The following is a 21,374-nucleotide window of genomic DNA, read 5'->3' as shown; positions in this document are numbered from 1 at the left end:
AATGGGGGGCATTGATGTATTATGGACACATTCTTGGTTAAGACATGAAATAATATATATCTATTTATTTCAGGGAAACAGACCTATATGGTACAGAGAGGTCGACAGTATTATTATACAACATGGCATCAAGTAGCAAACAAAAGTGCATGTGTACACTCTGTAATGGAAAGTCTGTTCCAAGAAAAACTTTTAAAATACATTGCGCAAAGACCCATGCTAGTCATCTGAACTCCATATCACAACTGGGCAATGTTTCAACGAGCAGTTACAATAAAAAAGTACAGGCACAGCAAGAAAAGAATGATCTACAGAAACCATTGTATGAAGGATCTTCTAGAACATTGATTGAAGCTATATCAGAGCATTTTCTTATATTTTCATCAAACAGTGGAATGTCCAAAGCAGCTTTAACTGAGTGCTTACAGCACGAGAAGCGCATCATGCCTCAACCTAATTATTTACCAGCTTCATACAAGGAAGCAGTTAAAATGATCAAACCAAGTTTAATTCCTATAAAACAGTACAAATGTTGTGTTAATGACTGTAAAATATATCCAATGAATGACAATATCCGTGAGTGCAGCGTTTGTGATGAATCACTTCTGTATAAAGACACCAATCGTTGTAAGAAGACATTCAGCTATATGCCAGTTGTTCCAAGACTTGCTCGTTGGTTCGGAACAAAGAATTTAGCAAAAATACTTTATGCAAAGAAACTTGACACAAATGGGAAACTGTGTGACTATACTGATGGACAAATATTTCAAGCAGAATTAAATAACGGTATATTTAAAGACACTGATGTTGAGCACTGTGTACCACTTGCACTATTTACTGATGGTGTAAATCCTAACAAAAACAATGCTGCTCAGAAATCTATGTGGCCTATCATCTTGACTTGGATATCATTGCCTCAGGAGATTCGCTACCTTCTAGGACCAATGATGTTGGTCGGCATTATCCCAGGGAATGGAAGAAAAGAGCCCAAGTCTTTGGATCCATATATTACAATATTGGTTGATGAGTTGCTGTCCAATATGGAATGTCAGCTATATGATTCCCACAAAGATGCTCCAGTGACAGTTAAGATAGCGCTACTCCAATATCTGTGTGATATTCCAGCATTTGCAAAATTGCTGCACTTATCAGGTCAAGCAGCATTAAGATCATGCACATTCTGCAAAGAAGTTGGTGTAAGGAACAATTCCCTGAACAAAACAATCCACATATCAAACAGACAGTTCCTAAGTGATGATTCTGCCTATAGACTTGACTGCACAAACTTTGCACTTAAAACCGTTGTCAATGATCCAAAGCCTGCATTTTACTCTAAAGATGAAGAAATGACAGCACGTAAAGATTTTGATTTGAAACCAAACAAGAACCAAAAGACCATCCACCAGAAAGAAACTGGTTTAAGAGGCATTCATCCCTTATATCCACTTCCGTATTTTGACAGACTAAAGCAAATGCAAACAGATGGTATGCATACCATTTCAGATGTTATTTCGAATGTGTTAGATTTCATTAGTGGGAAAACTGACAGTGCAAAAGTGCGAAATTGTGAGAAGCAATACAACAGATTTGAGCAAACTTGGGTGACCAATAAAAGAAAGAGTACAGATCAGGGAAAACAACCTAAGAAAAAACAGAAAAAACAGTCAGAGCCCCAGTCAACAAATGTTGTCACCGAAGAAGAAGTCAGTTTTCCAGATGCTCCATGGTCTCTCTCAAAGAGTCAAGTAAAACTTGCAGACAAAAGAGCACAATCTATTCAGTACCCTCGAGGATTCGACTATACACCTGCTGACCATTTCACCAGACAGTGGACACTTCGTACAATGCATGGAAAGCAACAGGTAAGTTGTTAAATCAAATTTAATATTTCAGGCGCGGATCCAGATAGGGGTTCTGGGGGTTGGGACCCACCTTTTTTTTTAATGATCAATGCATTTGAATGAGGACATGTAATTGGAACCCCCCTTTTATCCTGGGTTAGGAACCACCTCCCCTTTTAAAATGGCTGGATCCGCCCCTGTATTTAGAACATTTCTAGTGCTTGAAAGAAGACAAAAATACTGTAAATTCAGAAATTATTGTGAAGTTTTTATTAATCAAAATTTGAAATATAATATGACTCATAATATTAAAAATTATGGAAAGGTATTATTTCACTAAATTCTGCTTGTAGTTTATAAGTCTTTCAGTTTTATACCTAGCTAAGGTTTTGTAAGGGTGTTTATCATGTTTATTACATCTGGATAATTAACATATACTATTTTAGAAATTCTGGCTCATAAGGGAAAAAAATAATTATCCATCACAGTCCTAACTATAGAAATTAATGTATTTTGTAAGCCATATAAGTCACTGCACAATCACATCCATAAACACTGAGCTAAACACACACTGAAAAGTAACAGAATTGTTTGATCTATAATGTTTTACCTTTTAATAATTGTGACTTGGATGGAGAGTTGTCTCCTTGGCATTCATACCACATCTTCTTATATCATGTATATCTATGAAAACAGTCAGTCAAACTTATAAACTGGGAAAGCAAAATAAAATTTTTTATAATGTTGTATGATCATGATGACTACATAAGACAACTGACAACTTTAAGAAAATGACAAGGTTAAAATCAACAAAACAAAAATAAGATTGGTTCAGATATTTTAATGCATACATTTAAACAAAATTTAAACCATACTTAAAAAGGAATGATAAAAAATAAGAAATAATTAAGAGGTGGTAGAGGAAAATCGGGAATGATTTTATGAACTAAGCTATTTCTTTTAATTAAGCTTAAACTTGAAAAGTTGGCAAATATGAAAAATGGAATTTGCTTAAAATTAGAATAGCTGTATGTTCATGTACATTTTTTAATTAACTTTTCAGTTTGTAACCCAAAATGCTGCTTCATGGTGTTTGAGAGGTCTACTAGGACAGCAACAAGAGAAGACACTTTTTCAACTATTTGATGTGTTGAGCAGACTTGTTAAACCTTCATACCTGAAAGATGAAATTCCTACTTTGATAGAAGACACCCATATTGCTGTGACACTACTTGAGAGAGATTTTCCACTGACGTTACAGGTATTTTGTTATAATATATTTGAATATGCGTGTACTGACAAATTAATGCACTGCAAAGATGATCAAATTAAAAGACCAACTGTAAACAAACTTATTTTTGGCACTTTCTCGAGTAGAAAATAATCATAAATAATCATCAAAAACCTGAATCTTTCTTATCAAAATTACATCAAATAAATAAGAAAATTGCTCAATTAAATGGCTGTGAAGTGGACCAGAAAGGGTAAAACACTAATTTAAGTATCTGCAAAAATAAGTTGGTATACAGTATTAAATTGAATAGGTTTCTCAGTTTTCCTGTCAAAGGTCAGTTCTTTTCCAGAAATTGATTTGTTCTTTTAATACTACTTTTAGCTCACCTGACCTGAAAGGTCAAGTGAGCTTTTCTCATCACCTGGCGTCCTTTAACCAAACTTGACCGCAATCATCATTGGGGTATTTAGTTTTAAAAATGTGTGCATGACCCTGCCAACCAACCAAGATGGCCACCATGACTAAAAATAGAACATAGGGGTAAAATGTAGATTTTGGCTTATAACTCTGAAACCAAAGGATTAAGAGCAAATCTGACATGAATAAAATTGTCTATTAGGTCAAGATCTATCTGCCCTGAAATTTTCAGACAACCAGTTGTTGTGTTGCTACCCCTAAATTAGTAATTTTAAAGAAATTTTGCAGTTTTTGGTTATTATCTTGAATATTATTATAGATATAGATAAACTGTAAACAGCAATAATGTTCAGCAAAGCAAGATCTACAAATAAGTCAATATGACCAAAATTGTCAGTTGACCCCTTAAGGAGTAATTGCCCTTTATATTAATTTTTTAACAATTTTCATAAATTTTTGTATTAAAATTTTTAGAAAATATTTTGCACTGTAATTACTGGGCCAAGTTCATTATAGATAGAGATAAATGAAGCAACAAGAATTTTCAGTATTTTGTGTATGTTTATATCATTATATTATTTGTCACAAACTTATTGTTCAGATTTTTATAATATCCATTCTCAATTTTATTTATATGACAATAAATATTTGATTGATTGATTGATAGTAAAGTGAGATCTACAAACACATCATGATTACCAAAACACAATTTTGTCATGAAAATATCCGTCCATTTTTTAATATGCACCAAGGTGAGCGACACAGGTTCTTGAGAGCCTCTAGTTTGGAACTAGTGAGGAATACTTATTTTTATCTTTTATTTAAACAAATAAGATGTGGTATGATTGCCAACGAGACAACTCTCAAAAACGACCCAATGACTCAGAATTAAACAGCTAGAGGTCACTGTATGGTGCTTAAAATTGCTGTTGTGTAAATTATACATGAAAAAGCATGTTTTTTTTTGTAATTAGAAAGAAAGCTTGATAAGATTTTTTTTTTTAAAAAGAGAGAAGTTATTAAACTCATGTTCTTGCTACCAGTAAAATAAGAAATTTCTTTAAAAGCATAAAATTACTTATTTTAAAAGTTATCTCCCTTTCTATGGTTATTTGATAAGGAGCAACAATTAATAACAGATTGAGAAATGGTCATTTTCATTTTAATAGTTTCTTCTCTATCTATATATTTCATAATTAACATTACAGAATTTGACGACACATTTACTTCACCACATACCTGAGGGGTTTATGGACTTTGGACCATTATATGATAGGTGGTTGTATCCACTAGAAAGAGCCAACAGCTGGATAACAAGACAGATTTTACAGCATGGGCATGAAGAATCTACAGTCATGCAAACATACTGTGTAAGCAACTATTTATGACCATTTTCATATAACCAACTTTTGTATATAGGTTCTACAATCAGTGGCAGATCCAGAAATTTTCATAAGTGGGGGCCCACTGACTGACCTAAGAGGGGGGGGGGGGGGGGGGGGGGGTTCCAGTCAGGCTTCAGTGATTCCCTATATAAGCAACCAAATTTTTTCTCCAAACAGGGCCCCCCCTAAATCCGCCTCTGACAGGTTTTCTACTCTGTGGTAAAACATTCTTGTGCTCGGTCAATCATATGAGTGCAGAGTAACAAGACTAAACCGGCCAGAGAATCAAGGATACTTTCTATATACCAAATAGATATAAACCAAATCAGACCTCCCAACTATCCTCATTTTCAGGACTGAACAAAAAACTGATACCGGGCGTGTAAAAGTTGGAAACCTAAAAAATTATTGATTACCAGTTTTATTTTTTCTGATAAATTTCTATTAATCTATAATTTTACATGGGGACATATTTTATAAAAAGTTTACGACACTTCCCTGATTAAAGGTCACAACAGGTGTCATGATTTGTTGTTCAAGTAATCTGCCTGTCTGATAGGTCATTACAGTCTTCAAATTAATTAATTTGTAAACAGAATCAATTTATCATATGGTCACTCTTAGCAGTGTTTACCATAGTTTCATGACAAACTCATAAGTAACTTCTGAAAGTCAAAAACTATAATTAGCTCAGTAGAAAACAGCATTGATCTTGAATTTGATTTTTGAAATCTGACGTGTTTCTGCCCAGTCCTGATTTAATTTTGATGCCATTTTGTATTCACTTTTACTGTGTATAAGCCTTCGGCAGTAAAAGCACCTTTGATTTCAAAGACAGATAACTCAAATTTTATCCATTTTCTCATAAATTGTGATAGACTAACTCTGTCTTCATCTTCATCCTTCTAGCTCAAGGACATCTAGGTTTAGGTCATTTGGGTCATGGTGTAATGATAAGAAAGTCTTTTATTTATTAAGGCTACTTTTCTCTATTCTTTAAGTTATATTGCCAACTAATTAGAACAAGAATCCTACAATTCAAGAATCAAGGCTCCTTAGATATAGGAAGATGCTGTGTGAGTGCCAATGAGACAACTCTCCATCCAAATCACAATTTATAAAAGTAAACCATTATAGGTCAATGAACGGCCTTCAACACAAGTTTGGCTCCTTAGCTCATCATCAGAATACCAAAAGGAAAAATAAGAAAATGAGACCATTTCAAGAGTAAAAGATATGGCATACTGAAACGCCACAAAAATTGCACTAAATTCCCTGTAAAGATTTAAAAAATTTGGCAGGTCTGCACAATATATGAAAAAAAGACTTTTTTTTAAGATTAACTTTAATAAAAAAAAAATGGGTTGGGTCACAGTACCCAGTATCTCCACTTATCAAATAAGTATGGGTGTATTTCCTTTACCAGATACTTAAACGCCACAAAAATTGCACTAAATTCCCTGTAAAGATTTTAAAAATTTGGCAGGTCTGCACAATATATGAAAAAAAGACTTTTTTTTAAGATTAACTTTAATAAAAAAACTAGAGGCTCTAAAGAGCCTGTGTCGCTCACCTTGGTCTATGTTAATATTAAACATTGTACACAAATGAATTCATGACAAAATTGTGTTTTGGTGATGGTGATGTGTTTGAAGATCTTACTTTACTAAAAATTTTTGCTGCTTACAATTATCTCTATCTTTAACAGTAGTTTCTGTGGAAAATGTTAGTGAAAATCTACAAATTTTGTGAAAATTGTTAAAAAATGACTATGAAGGGCAATAACTCCTCAGGGGGTCAATTGACTATTTTGGTCATGTTGACTCATTTTTAGTTCTTACTTTACTGTACATTATTGCTGTTTACAGTTTATCTCTATCTATAATAATATTCAAGATAATAACAAAAAAACAGCAAAATTTCCTCAAAATTACCAATTTAGGGGCAGCAACCTAACAACCGATGATCCAATTCATCTGAAAATTCCTGGGCAGATAGATCTTGACCTGATCAACAATTTCAGCTCTGTCAGATTTGCTCTTAATGCTTTGTTTTTTGGGTTATAAGCCAAAAACTGCATTTTACTCCCATGTTCTATTTTTAGCCATGGCCGCCATCTTGGTTAGTTGGCCAAGTTACCGGACACAATTTTTATACTAGATACCCCAAAGATGATTGTGGCCAAGTTTCAATTAATTTGGCCCAGTAGTTTCAGAGGAGAAGATTTTTCTAAAAGATAACTAAGATTTACATAAAATGGTTAAAAATTGACTATAAAGGGCAATAACTCCTACAGTGGTCAACTGACCATTTTGGTCATGTTGACTTATTTGTAGATCTTACTTTGCTGAACATTATTGCTTTTTACAGTTTTTCTCTATCTATAATAATATTCAAGATAATCATGATAATAACCAAAAACAGCAAAATTTCCTTAAAATTACTGATTCAGGGGCAGCAACCTAACAACGGAATGTCAGATTCATCTGAAAATTTCAAGGCAGATAGATCTTAACCTGATAAACAATTTAACCCCATATCAGATTTGCTCTAAATGCCTTGGTTTTTGAGTTATAAGCCAAAAACTGCATTTTACCCCTATGATCTATTTTTAGCCATGGCGGCCATCTTGGTTGGTTGGCAAGGTCACCGGACACAATTTTCAAACTAGATACCTCAATGATGATTGTGGTCAAGTTTGGTTAAATTTGGCCCAGTAGTTTCAGAGAAGAAGATTTTTGTAAAAGTTAACGCCGGACGCAGGACGACGACGACGGACGACGACGACAGACGACGGACGCCAAGTGATGAGAAAAGCTCACTTGGCCCTTCGGGCCAGGTGAGCTAAAAATGGGTTGGGTTACAGTACCCAGTATCTCCACTTATCAAATAAGTATTGAAGAGCTCCCCCCCCCCCCCCCCCCCCCCCCCCCCCAACCCCAAAAAAATGACTGATTAAAAAACGACTATGTCGTGTATGTATACATTATAACTAAATAAATAGGATTTTGATAATAAGTTATGTCCTCAGTCGTACAATTTAGATAATATATTACAATTTTGTTTTATTATCTTGTCTTTTTTTCCAGATATATGACTGGAGTGTTTTCAATTTGCTCAATGGAACAGTCAAATCTGACAGTAGCAGGAAGAATGCACTCCATAAAGTTGCAGAGAAAGTTTTGCCAAGTGAGGAATATCCTGTTACCAGTGTCAATAGTATACTATCCAACAGCTTATTACAACAGGAGGACATTAAAGATCTACATTGTAGATACAAAGAAATTTTTCCAAACTTACAATTTGAACAATTTGATGTAGATCCCACAGTAGAGAAGAAAAATACAGTGTTTAGATATGACGAAGACCGCAAGAGAGAGGTGTATTTCACTACTTATTTATATCAGTCAGTCTCAAGATCATGTGACTATATTGTATGTGTAAGACATCCAACAATGCTGTTTGGAAAGATCAAGCAGATATACCAACACTGTTTCATGGACAATGTTTTTACTTGGGTACGACTAGATGTATTTCCTTTACCAGAGGCAAGTGGATCTTTTTGGTTTACAGAGAATGTAACATTGACTTCAAAATTGTGTCTTTTGAAGGATATCAGCAATCCTATTGTCACAGCAGTTGAGGATGGTGTTATTTGGTTTTTAAATGCTTAAACCACCTGTTGAATATGTTACAATTGTTGTACAGACTTTTTGTACAAGTTGTCAGTTTTCTGTGAACCTCTTTACATAAATGGATAAGATAATAAGCAAATTATAAGCATACTGTCTTTGGTTATGCCTATCTCTATCATTATTTTAATAATATCTTTATGCTACAGTTATGTACCGGGTATATAGAATTTCAATTTTTTTAATTTCATACAAAAAGACTATATGGTATTTTGTGAACATCTAGTCAAAGAGAACAGCACTTCATTATATAACCAAAAATACAAACTGACTGTCCCAAGTCAGGAGCCTCTGGCCTTTGTTAGTCTTGTGCAATTTTTCAAAGTTTAGTATGACGTCCATTATCACTAAACTAGTAGATGTATACATATTTGTTTAAGGGCCAGCAGAAGGAAACCTAAGGGTGTGGGAGTTTCTCTTGCTACATTGAAGACCCATTGGTGGCCTTTGGCTGTTGTCTGCTTTATGCTCTTTGACACATTCCCCATTTTAAATTTTATTGCTTGCAAACATAGAGCTTGATATTTCGAGAAAATCGTCTGATATTCTTTAAATTTTTATAATGTTTTCAAAAAGTGATGATCAAAACAACTGATATTTTACTTAATGCTTTGTTATAAAAAAATTTAAGAAAGTGTATTATGTACTTTGCTGTTTTACAATGACGAAAATGTGCTAATTAAACTTGTATATAATTTATAATTCCTGTACTTGTGTCAATCATATTATATAAAGTTTTATTTATTGAGGTCTCAAATCTGTTGTTAGTTATTTAACAGATATAAAATAACTTCATAAGGTATGCCCGTGCCATGTGCAGGATGCCCTTGTAAATTAAAATGTTCCTAACACTTTGACTAAAATTAATTTGGCTCGTTTTATTTTCTTAAGATTTTTACAAAGTATTTACTTTGACCCATTGACAAAAATATAAAAAAATCAGAAAATTGGAACCAACCGTTTTATCAAAAAAATTACACTGGTTATATAGCAGTTTGAAAAACACTAATTTTGATCATTGAGAAGCTTAATATTCCCTTAACAACACAACGTAATTAAAACGTTTAGCTGATATTGCAGAGTTATCTCCCTGTAGTGTTAGGTACCACCTTAAGGTAAATTTATGTCAGTAATTGGACTGTGTTTGGCATGCCCAGGCTTTGTCCAGGGTACCTTTGTACTTTGAAATTTTCCTATTTGAAATTTTAAAAAAATAGCCACTGGACTGTTTATGGTATGTAAATGCCAATCCTTAAATTAGAATCATTAAACATGCAAGTTCATTTCAAAAAGCTGTTATACAAAAAATATATTCTGTAAACAATTCATAAATTTATTTAAAATACCTTTTAAGACATTTTTCTTTTTTCTGCTTTAAATATTAGTATCATTTCCTATTTAAATTCTTTTAGATTGGTGAAATTCGGCTGAATTTAAATTTCCTACCATGAAAACATCATCAAGAATTGACTAGAATATATCAAAATCCTTTCAAGGAAAAGTTAATTTATTGCATAATATTTTTTAAAACTGTCTATAAATCACATCCGTTGATTACCTCTTTATTATTTCTATTTTAGGGATTGGATATATATATATACTCTGAAGTCTAAATTTATTTATATATATTATATTATGTTTTTCGTGAAATTTTGGGTCAATGCTGTAATAAATACAATATAGATTTCAAATTGTACTTTAAAATTTATGGCAAAGGGAAATAACTGTTTTTATGTTTTAAAAATTAATTTAAAGGAAAACTTAATTTATTGTACATGTGTATAATAATTTTTAAAACTGACTATAGTGTTGATGAATGTTGAATTGATGATTATATTATGTTTATTGTGAAATTTTGCTGTAATAAATATAATATGGATTTCAAATTGTTGTTTAAATTTTTGGCAAAGGGAAATAACTGTTGTTAGATATAGCTCCTAAATTGATGAAATACAGTAGAGAGGTACAGAAATAGGTCTAGGTTGGTAAAAACTAGGTCGAGTATGAATCAGACTAGGTCGAGAAAGGTTCAGACTGGTCGAGTATGGTTCAGACTAGGTCGAGTATGGTTCAGACTTGGTCGAGTATAGTTCAGACACACACAAAATGGTTAAGTACTGGTCGAGTAAAGGTCGAGTACAAGTTCAGACTGTTAAGTATGGTCCAGACTACAGTCGAGTACTATCGAGTAATTTTCAGACCAATTCAGACTGGTCGAGTAAAAATCAGTACAGTCGAGTACAGATATAGGCCATTTCAGACTTTTTCTGGTTTGTAGTGTATTGAATTGTAGATCAGCTTATTAAAGTATGAAGATGGTGAATTAGACCAGAGTACATTGATACCTATGGTAGATGGTGGAACAGAGGGATTTAAAGGAAATGCTAGGGTTATACTAACTGGTGTCACTGCGTGTATAGAATGTACATTGGATTTATATCCTCCTCAGGTACAATCTATTGAAGCTTGCCTGAAGGGTTGATTTTTGGTCATTTGGTTCCAATTATCTATCACTTTTGTCATATGCCATACATGGTAAAACAATCTTGTGCAATTTAAACACTATGTAAGTCAGTAAATTACAACTTAAATTCACTTTATAGGGAGGTCTACAGTTGTATATATTAAAGATAGTGATATTTTTATACCTCCGCAAAAAAAAACTTTGTCTTCTTATAATGCTATGGGTATTATGTCGTCCTCGTCATCCAAACACATTTGTTTTGTTGAATGAATCTCTGAAATTTTACCAGAAGCTGCTTTACCACAAAATAAAGGTTTTGATTTTGAGGGTTATGGTACCAACAGTTTAGTAATAAGGGACCTACATTATAGTTATAAAACAAAGATAAGTACATAAAAAGCACTTAACATTAAAGTATAATATATGACAAGGTCACAGAATATTTTAACAGTTATATTGATATAAAAATATTGCAGTCAGCTAATTATATAAGCAGGTACACAAAATTCCAAAGTCTTGAATTATTGTCTAGGTATTAAAGTTCTGTGTCCTAATAATTTGTAATGATAAATATTGGGCTTAATTGGATTTGTGTTAGTATTTATCTTTTTTTTTTTTTTACTTTGATTTGATTCTGAATGTAAAACTTCTAAAAGCCGTTGACATGTGCCTCATTGAATTATTAAAGTGTTCTTTAATGTATATTAGAATTATACATATTGATATATATTTTTGCTTTTTGCCTATATCGCCTATATTTCATATTTTGATGTAAACTGACAAATTTGTGATTCATTTCACAGTTCTGGGCACTGCATTTCTTGACAAAAGGGATGACTACCCAAGGAAACAGTAAAGCTACTAAGGTTGTTGGTCTTATTACCTGCTTTCTCATTGAGAGTGTATATTCATTGAGACATTTGACTTGCTTTGCATGTTGCATGGTGTTGGGGATCCTGAATCATCCAAGCAAAATGTGCTAATTTTGTTTAATGATAAAACACAAAGCTTACAAGCCTTATTTAAAGAAATGACTGTAGACCTATTCATCTTAGCTTGACTAACAGTTTCTGTATAATCGATGAATTAACAAACTAATATGAAACTGTCTCTGTACAAGTCATGTGATTTGACCATTTTGCCTCATTTCTTCCTTAAAACTATAGCTATAGAGTCTGGAATTATATGTGCCTCTATATATACTATAACACTTCAAAGCAATATCATAACCAGTAAGAACAGCTAGCTTTGATTTCTGCACTTTGAAAGGTCAATAGCAGACCATCCAATGACCAAAGAAAAATATCACCACTAAATCAAAATTTTAAGTGTTAATTTCCTCTCTGATTAGTGATGATTTATGTCTTTTTATTTATCTATGATTTAAAGGAATTTGTACAAATGAAATTCTAAAACTCTGGAAAACTCTTGGTCTTTTTGTTGGGAAAGCAGATATAAGATCATTTACACATGCAACATGCTCTTCATATACAATGTATCATCTTACAATCATCATTATTGGCCAGTAATGGGTGAATATTTCCATTTAATCTTTACTTCTACAAGGTAACCATTTTTTTCTGAAATTTTGTAACAATAATCAAATTTACTTATAAAAGATTTGAGTTTTCTGGGTTTTTCTTTTTCTAAAAACTGGAAAAATGCACATTTGTATCATTTGGCTGTGAAATACCTTATTTATAGCAAAACTACACAGCTATTTGCTTAGATATATAAGTGTGCTGTTTTGTATTACGCAATTCATAGGAAAAAATAAATAATTAAATCCACTCAAAATATTTAATAAATAGACAAAGAATGATTTATTTCATATGCAAACTGAAATCATGTTGTTAGTTTAATTTATAACAACAAGTTGTTTTAAAGTTCATATTCAATGAGGCAGTTGTCATAGGAAAGTTGGAATTTAAAATCAAACAATATTTGAATTTGTTCCAATGTTATTTAGTAATTAGTTATAGTTTAAACCAATTGTTTGATAAACAAATTGCCATGGGTTGACATGTTTGTCTTAGTCTGGCATACTAGACATTATACTAACACTTAAAGAGTAATTTTTGTACAAAATCTTATTATCTTAAAGAAAGTTTGTTTACAGATTATTTTTTTAAATGATAATTTAATCTCTTATTACTAAATTTTTTGTGCAATGCATACCTTCTGTTTTACAGATAAATTTCCCTCTTTGTACAATAGCACACACACCCAGACTTCCAGAACACTGTATAGAATATGTTAGAATCTTATTGTGGCCTAAAGAAGAACCATTTGGAGGTGAGTTTTATTTTGATAGTCCACCTAACAACAACATGAAAGAATGGACCAGGAGAAAATATTAACATACTTTGCACCCTTTCACAATAATATGTATCATCATGGATATAATATTATTAATAGAACTCTCAAATTGTTGGTGCTATTTTCTCATTTTTTGATTGGTGTGAGATATTTCTCTTTACTAGTAATAAATCTGTTCTCAGCAAATGATTGGTCAGAATTAATCAATTTAATTCTGAAATCAATTTTCTTGGTTTATTCTGAATTTTCCATCGTGACCTCATGAAAAAAGATGACCATGTCTAATGATGTAACTAACACATAATGAACTCAACTCATCAAATCTTTGAAAATATAGGATAAAAATCATAAGAGAAACACATTTCTCCACTCTCAACAGTTAAATTTGAACCGTTTTCAAAGCTCAGCAAGCCTCACGCTTTAGATATTAAGATATAACTGTCTCGAGTGGAGAAATATCAAACACACTTGTTGCAGTGGTGAAATCTATGTCATTACAATTTTTTATGTGCCTCCTACATAATAATCCTCCTAAGCAAATGAATAGACTTCAATATAAACTATGTAAACAGAAAACAATGTAAACAACACTGTAAACAAAGAAGTTTTTAGCATTATGCCATTGTGCACATTATCATTTGGATTAAATTTTAGCTCACCGGGCCCAAAGGGCCAAGTGAGCTTTTCTCATCACTTTGCGTCTGTCGTCCGTCGTCGTCGTCGTCTGGTGTTAGCTTTTACAAAAATCTTCTCCTCTGAAACAACTGGGCCAAATTAAACCAAACCTGGCCACAATCATCATTGGGGTATCTAGTTTAAAAAATGTGTGACGTGACCCCGCCAACCAACCAAGATGGCCGCCACAGCTTAAAAATAGAACATAGGAGTAAAATGCAGTTTTTGGCTTATAACTCAAAAACCAAAGCATTAAGAGCAAATCTGACACGGGGTAAAATTGTTTATCAGGTCAAGATCCATCTGCCCATAAATTTTCAGATGAATCGGACAACCTGTTGTTGGGTTGCTGTCCCTGAATTGGTTATTTTAAGGAAATTTTGTCCGTTTTTGCTTATTATCTTGAAAATTATTATAGATAGAGATAAACTGTAAACAGCAGTAATGTTAAGCAAAGTAAGATCTACAAATAAGTCAACTTAATCAAAATGGTCAGTTGACCCCTTAAGGAGTTATTGCCCTTAATAGTCATTTTTTACCAATATTTCGTAAATTTTGTAATCTTTTACAAAAATCTTCTCCTCTGCAACTACTTGACCAAATTTAACCAAACTTAGCTACAATCATTATTAGCTCACCTGGCCCGAAGGTGGCAGCCATGGCTAAAAATAGAACAAAGGGGTAAAATGCAGTTTTTGGCTTATAACTCAAAAACCAAAGCATTTAGAGCAAATCTGACTGGGAAAATTGTTCATCAGGTCAAGATCTATCTATCTATATTTTCAGATGAATCAGACAACCCATTGTTGGGTTGCTGCCCCTGAATTGGTAATGTTAGGGAAATTTTGCTGTTTTTGGTTATTAGCTTGAATATTATTATAGATGGAGATAAACTGTAAACAGCAATAATGTTCAGCAAAGTAAGATTTACAAATAAGTCAACATGACCAAAATGGTCAGTTGACCCCTTTAGGAGTTATTGCCCTTTAAAGTCAATTTTTAACCATTTTTGTAAATTTTAAATATCTTTTACAAAAGTCATCTCCTCTGAAACTGCTGTGCCAAATTAATCCAAACTTGGCCACAATCATCTCTAGGGTATCTAGTTTTAAAAATGTTTGGCGTGACCCGCCAAACCAACCAAGATGGCCACCATGGCTAAAAATAGAACATAGGGGTGAAATGCAGCTTTAGGCTCAGAACTCAAAAACCAAAGCATTTAGAGCAAATCTGACATGGGGTAAAATTGTTTATCAGGTCGAGATCTATCTGCCCTGAAATTTTCAGATGAATCAGACAACCCATTGTTGGGTTGCTGTCCCTGAATTAGTAATTTTAAGGTAATTTTGCTGTTTTTGGTTATTATCTTGAATATTATTATAGATAGAGATAAACTGTAAACAGCAATAATGTTCAGCAAAGTAAGATTTACAAATAAGTCAACATGACCAAAATGTTCAATTGACCCCCTAAGGAGTTATTGTCCTTTATAGTCAATTTTAAACAATTTTCATAAAATTTGTAAATTTTTACTACTGGTAACATTTTCCACAGAAACTACTGGGCCAAGTTAATTATAGATAGTGATAATGGTAAGCAGCAAAGTAAGATGTACAAACATATCACAATCACCAAAACACAATTATGTCATGAATCTATCTGCTTCCATTGTTTAATATTCACATAGACCAAGGTGAGCGACACAGGCTCTTTAGAGCCTCTAGTTAGGGTATCTAGTTTAAAAAATGTGTTCGATGACCCGGCCAACTAACCAAGATGGCCGCTATAGCTAAAAATAGAACATAGGAGTAAAATGTAGATTTTGGCTTATTACTCTGAAACCAAAGCATTTAAAGCAAATTAAACAAGGGGTTAACTTGTTTATTTAGTAAATATCTATCTGCCCTGAAATTTTCAGATAAATTGGACACATACTTGCCAACCTCTGACAATAGAAAATCATGTCATGACATGACAGGACATGTCAAAAAGCGTGTGAAAACGCTTGACGTAGATGCAGACTTTTTATTATGAGTGTGGTAATGTTCACATTTTACAAAAGTGTTATTATAAAAGAACAATATATATTCTTCTGTAAACTTTCATTGTATTGGTTGTTGGGTTGCTGCCCCCTAATTGGAAATTTTTAAAGAAATGTATCTGTTTTTATCATTATCTTGAATACTAGTATAGATAGAGATAAACTGTTAACAGCAATAATGTTCAGCAAATTAAGAACTACAAATAAGTCAACATGTCCAAGATGGTCAGTTGACCCCTTAAGGAGTTATTGCCCTTTATAGTCAATTTTTAACAATTTTCATGAACTTGGTAATTTTGGTAAGTTTTACAAAATGTTTTGCTCTAAAGGGCCAAGTTTATTACAGCTAGAGAAAATTGAAAGTGGCAAGAATGATCAGTAAAGTATAATCTACAAACAAATCACCATCACCAAAACACAATTTTGTCATGAATCCATCTGTTTCCTTTGTTTATAGTGCACATACACCAAGGTGAGCGACACATGCTCTAAAGAGCCTCTAGTTGTGATTAATTTTTGGGGTTCCTCCTAGCACAACATGGACTCAAATATATCTGTTGAAATGCCTACCAACTTTGTATCTGTAACCAGACACCATGTCAATCAAGCATTCCTCCTCAGTTAGGAAAAAATGAAGTTTACAGAAAAACAAGACGACTAACAAAGGCTTTAGGTTCCTGACATAGGGCAGGTGCATACATGTGGCGGGGGAAACATGTTTTGCATGATCTTAACTCTCCACTGCCTCTAGCCGACGTGAAATAAACTTACTATAATTGTTGGATGATGTTATATATTTTAGCTGATGTAACAATTGATGGTGATGAACCTGATCATATTAACTGGATAATGGAAAAGTCTATAGAGAGAGCTAATGAATATAAAATTTCTGGTATAACTTACAGACTGACACAAGGTAACTGTTGGATATTAACTGGATAATGGAAAAGTCTATAGAGAGAGCTAATGAATATAAAATTTCTGGTATAACTTACAGACTGACACAAGGTAACTATTGGATATTAACTGGATAATGGAAAAGTCTATAGAGAGAGCTAATGAATATAAAATTTCTGGTATAACTTACAGACTGACACAAGGTAACTGTTGGATATTAACTGGATAATGGAAAAGTCTATAGAGAGAGCTAATGAATATAAAATTTCTGGTATAACTTACAGACTGACACAAGGTAACTATTGGATATTAACTGGATAATGGAAAAGTCTATAGAGAGAGCTAATGAATATAAAATTTCTGGTATAACTTACAGACTGACACAAGGTAACTATTGGATATTAACTGGATAATGGAAAAGTCTATAGAGAGAGCTAATGAATATAAAATTTCTGGTATAACTTACAGACTGACACAAGGTAACTATTGGATATTAACTGGATAATGGAAAAGTCTATAGAGAGAGCTAATGAATATAAAATTTCTGGTATAACTTACAGACTGACACAAGGTAACTATTGGATATTAACTGGATAATGGAAAAGTCTATAGAGAGAGCTAATGAATATAAAATTTCTGGTATAACTTACAGACTGACACAAGGTAACTATTGGATATTAACTGGATAATGGAAAAGTCTATAGAGAGAGCTAGTGAATATAAAATTTCTGGTATAATTTACAGACTGACACAAGGTAACTATTGGATATTAACTGGATAATGGAAAAGTCTATAGAGAGAGCTAATGAATATAAAATTTCTGGTATAACTTACAGACTGACACAAGGTAACTATTGGATATTAACTGGATAATGGAAAAGTCTATAGAGAGAGCTAATGAATATAAAATTTCTGGTATAACTTACAGACTGACACAAGGTAACTATTGGATATTAACTGGATAATGGAAAAGTCTATAGAGAGAGCTAATGAATATAAAATTTCTGGTATAACTTACAGACTGACACAAGGTAACTATTGGATATTAACTGGATAATGGAAAAGTCAATAGAGAGAGCTAATGAATATAAAATTTCTGGTATAACTTACAGACTGACACAAGGTAACTATTGGATATTAACTGGATAATGGAAAAGTCTATAGAGAGAGCTAATGAATATAAACTTCTGGTATAACTTACAGACTGACACAAGGTAACTATTGGATATTAACTGGATAATGGAAAAGTCTATAGAGAGAGCTAATGAATATAAAATTTCTGGTATAACTTACAGACTGACACAAGGTAACTATTGGATATTAACTGGATAATGGAAAAGTCTATAGAGAGAGCTAATGAATATAAAATTTCTGGTATAACTTACAGACTGACACAAGGTAACTATTGGATATTAACTGGATAATGGAAAAGTCTATAGAGAGAGCTAATGAATATAAAATTTCTGGTATAACTTACAGACTGACACAAGGTAACTATTGGATATTAACTGGATAATGGAAAAGTCAATAGAGAGAGCTAATGAATATAAAATTTCTGGTATAACTTACAGACTGACACAAGGTAACTATTGGATATTAACTGGATAATGGAAAAGTCAATAGAGAGAGCTAATGAATATAAAATTTCTGGTATAACTTACAGACTGACACAAGGTAACTATTGGATATTAACTGGATAATGGAAAAGTCTATAGAGAGAGCTAATGAATATAAACTTCTGGTATAACTTACAGACTGACACAAGGTAACTATTGGATATTAACTGGATAATGGAAAAGTCTATAGAGAGAGCTAATGAATATAAAATTTCTGGTATAACTTACAGACTGACACAAGGTAACTATTGGATATTAACTGGATAATGGAAAAGTCTATAGAGAGAGCTAATGAATATAAAATTTCTGGTATAACTTACAGACTGACACAAGGTAACTATTGGATATTAACTGGATAATGGAAAAGTCAATAGAGAGAGCTAATGAATATAAAATTTCTGGTATAACTTACAGACTGACACAAGGTAACTATTGGATATTAACTGGATAATGGAAAAGTCTATAGAGAGAGCTAATGAATATAAAATTTCTGGTATAACTTACAGACTGACACAAGGTAACTATTGGATATTAACTGGATAATGGAAAAGTCAATAGAGAGAGCTAATGAATATAAAATTTCTGGTATAACTTACAGACTGACACAAGGTAACTATTGGATATTAACTGGATAATGGAAAAGTCTATAGAGAGAGCTAATGAATATAAACTTCTGGTATAACTTACAGACTGACACAAGGTAACTATTGGATATTAACTGGATAATGGAAAAGTCTATAGAGAGAGCTAATGAATATAAAATTTCTGGTATAACTTACAGACTGACACAAGGTAACTATTGGATATTAACTGGATAATGGAAAAGTCTATAGAGAGAGCTAATGAATATAAAATTTCTGGTATAACTTACAGACTGACACAAGGTAACTATTGGATATTAACTGGATAATGGAAAAGTCTATAGAGAGAGCTAATGAATATAAAATTTCTGGTATAACTTACAGACTGACACAAGGTAACTATTGGATATTAACTGGATAATGGAAAAGTCAATAGAGAGAGCTAATGAATATAAAATTTCTGGTATAACTTACAGACTGACACAAGGTAACTATTGGATATTAACTGGATAATGGAAAAGTCAATAGAGAGAGCTAATGAATATAAAATTTCTGGTATAACTTACAGACTGACACAAGGTAACTATTGGATATTAACTGGATAATGGAAAAGTCTATAGAGAGAGCTAATGAATATAAACTTCTGGTATAACTTACAGACTGACACAAGGTAACTATTGGATATTAACTGGATAATGGAAAAGTCTATAGAGAGAGCTAATGAATATAAAATTTCTGGTATAACTTACAGACTGACACAAGGTAACTATTGGATATTAACTGGATAATGGAAAAGTCTATAGAGAGAGCTAATGAATATAAAATTTCTGGTATAACTTACAGACTGACACAAGGTAACTATTGGGTATTAACTGGATAATGGAAAAGTCTATAGAGAGAGCTAATGAATATAAAATTTCTGGTATAACTTACAGACTGACACAAGGTAACTATTGGATATTAACTGGATAATGGAAAAGTCAATAGAGAGAGCTAATGAATATAAAATTTCTGGTATAACTTACAGACTGACACAAGGTAACTGTTTGATATTAACTGGATAATGGAAAAGTCAATAGAGAGAGCTAATGAATATAAAATTTCTGGTATAACTTACAGACTGACACAAGGTAACTATTGGATATTAACTGGATAATGGAAAAGTCTATAGAGAGAGCTAATGAATATAAAATTTCTGGTATAACTTACAGACTGACACAAGGTAACTATTGGATATTAACTGGATAATGGAAAAGTCTATAGAGAGAGCTAATGAATATAAAATTTCTGGTATAACTTACAGACTGACACAAGGTAACTATTGGATATTAACTGGATAATGGAAAAGTCTATAGAGAGAGCTAATGAATATAAAATTTCTGGTATAACTTACAGACTGACACAAGGTAACTATTGGATATTAACTGGATAATGGAAAAGTCAATAGAGAGAGCTAATGAATATAAAATTTCTGGTATAACTTACAGACTGACACAAGGTAACTATTGGATATTAACTGGATAATGGAAAAGTCAATAGAGAGAGCTAATGAATATAAAATTTCTGGTATAACTTACAGACTGACACAAGGTAACTATTGGATATTAACTGGATAATGGAAAAGTCTATAGAGAGAGCTAATGAATATAAACTTCTGGTATAACTTACAGACTGACACAAGGTAACTATTGGATATTAACTGGATAATGGAAAAGTCTATAGAGAGAGCTAATGAATATAAAATTTCTGGTATAACTTACAGACTGACACAAGGTAACTATTGGATATTAACTGGATAATGGAAAAGTCTATAGAGAGAGCTAATGAATATAAAATTTCTGGTATAACTTACAGACTGACACAAGGTAACTATTGGATATTAACTGGATAATGGAAAAGTCTATAGAGAGAGCTAATGAATATAAAATTTCTGGTATAACTTACAGACTGACACAAGGTAACTATTGGATATTAACTGGATAATGGAAAAGTCAATAGAGAGAGCTAATGAATATAAAATTTCTGGTATAACTTACAGACTGACACAAGGTAACTGTTTGATATTAACTGGATAATGGAAAAGTCAATAGAGAGAGCTAATGAATATAAAATTTCTGGTATAACTTACAGACTGACACAAGGTAACTATTGGATATTAACTGGATAATGGAAAAGTCAATAGAGAGAGCTAATGAATATAAAATTTCTGGTA

At 32.4% G+C, this 21,374-nt stretch overlaps 2 protein-coding genes across 5 annotated transcripts in view; both read left to right on the top strand.

Moving 5' to 3' along the window:
• The window catches only part of LOC134718919 (NEDD8-activating enzyme E1 catalytic subunit-like), a 75,440-nt gene that overhangs the window by 38,038 nt on the left and 16,028 nt on the right, over window positions 1-21,374 (top strand). Inside the window, exons 8-11 of one of the 4 annotated variants that reach the window (XM_063581767.1) lie at window positions 10,863-11,018; window positions 11,837-11,899; window positions 13,226-13,328; window positions 16,871-16,984. In XM_063581767.1, coding sequence (XP_063437837.1) covers window positions 10,863-11,018; window positions 11,837-11,899; window positions 13,226-13,328; window positions 16,871-16,984 — 436 coding nt within the window. The remainder of the gene's footprint in view (window positions 1-10,862; window positions 11,019-11,836; window positions 11,900-13,225; window positions 13,329-16,870; window positions 16,985-21,374) is intronic. The other 3 variants (XM_063581781.1, XM_063581773.1, XM_063581791.1) reach the window with 3 other exon arrangements.
• LOC134718894 (uncharacterized) lies at window positions 142-9,679 on the top strand. The gene is made up of 4 exons (XM_063581748.1): window positions 142-1,862; window positions 2,905-3,102; window positions 4,701-4,862; window positions 7,967-9,679. The coding sequence occupies exons 1-4, from the start codon at window positions 150-152 to the stop codon at window positions 8,549-8,551; spliced, it is 2,658 nt and encodes an 885-aa protein (XP_063437818.1). The 5' UTR covers window positions 142-149; the 3' UTR covers window positions 8,552-9,679.

Source organism: Mytilus trossulus, chromosome 1 (genome assembly GCF_036588685.1).
Source record: "Mytilus trossulus isolate FHL-02 chromosome 1, PNRI_Mtr1.1.1.hap1, whole genome shotgun sequence".
Lineage (NCBI taxonomy): Eukaryota > Metazoa > Mollusca > Bivalvia > Mytilida > Mytilidae > Mytilus > Mytilus trossulus.
This window is presented reverse-complemented; position numbering and strand designations above follow the sequence as displayed.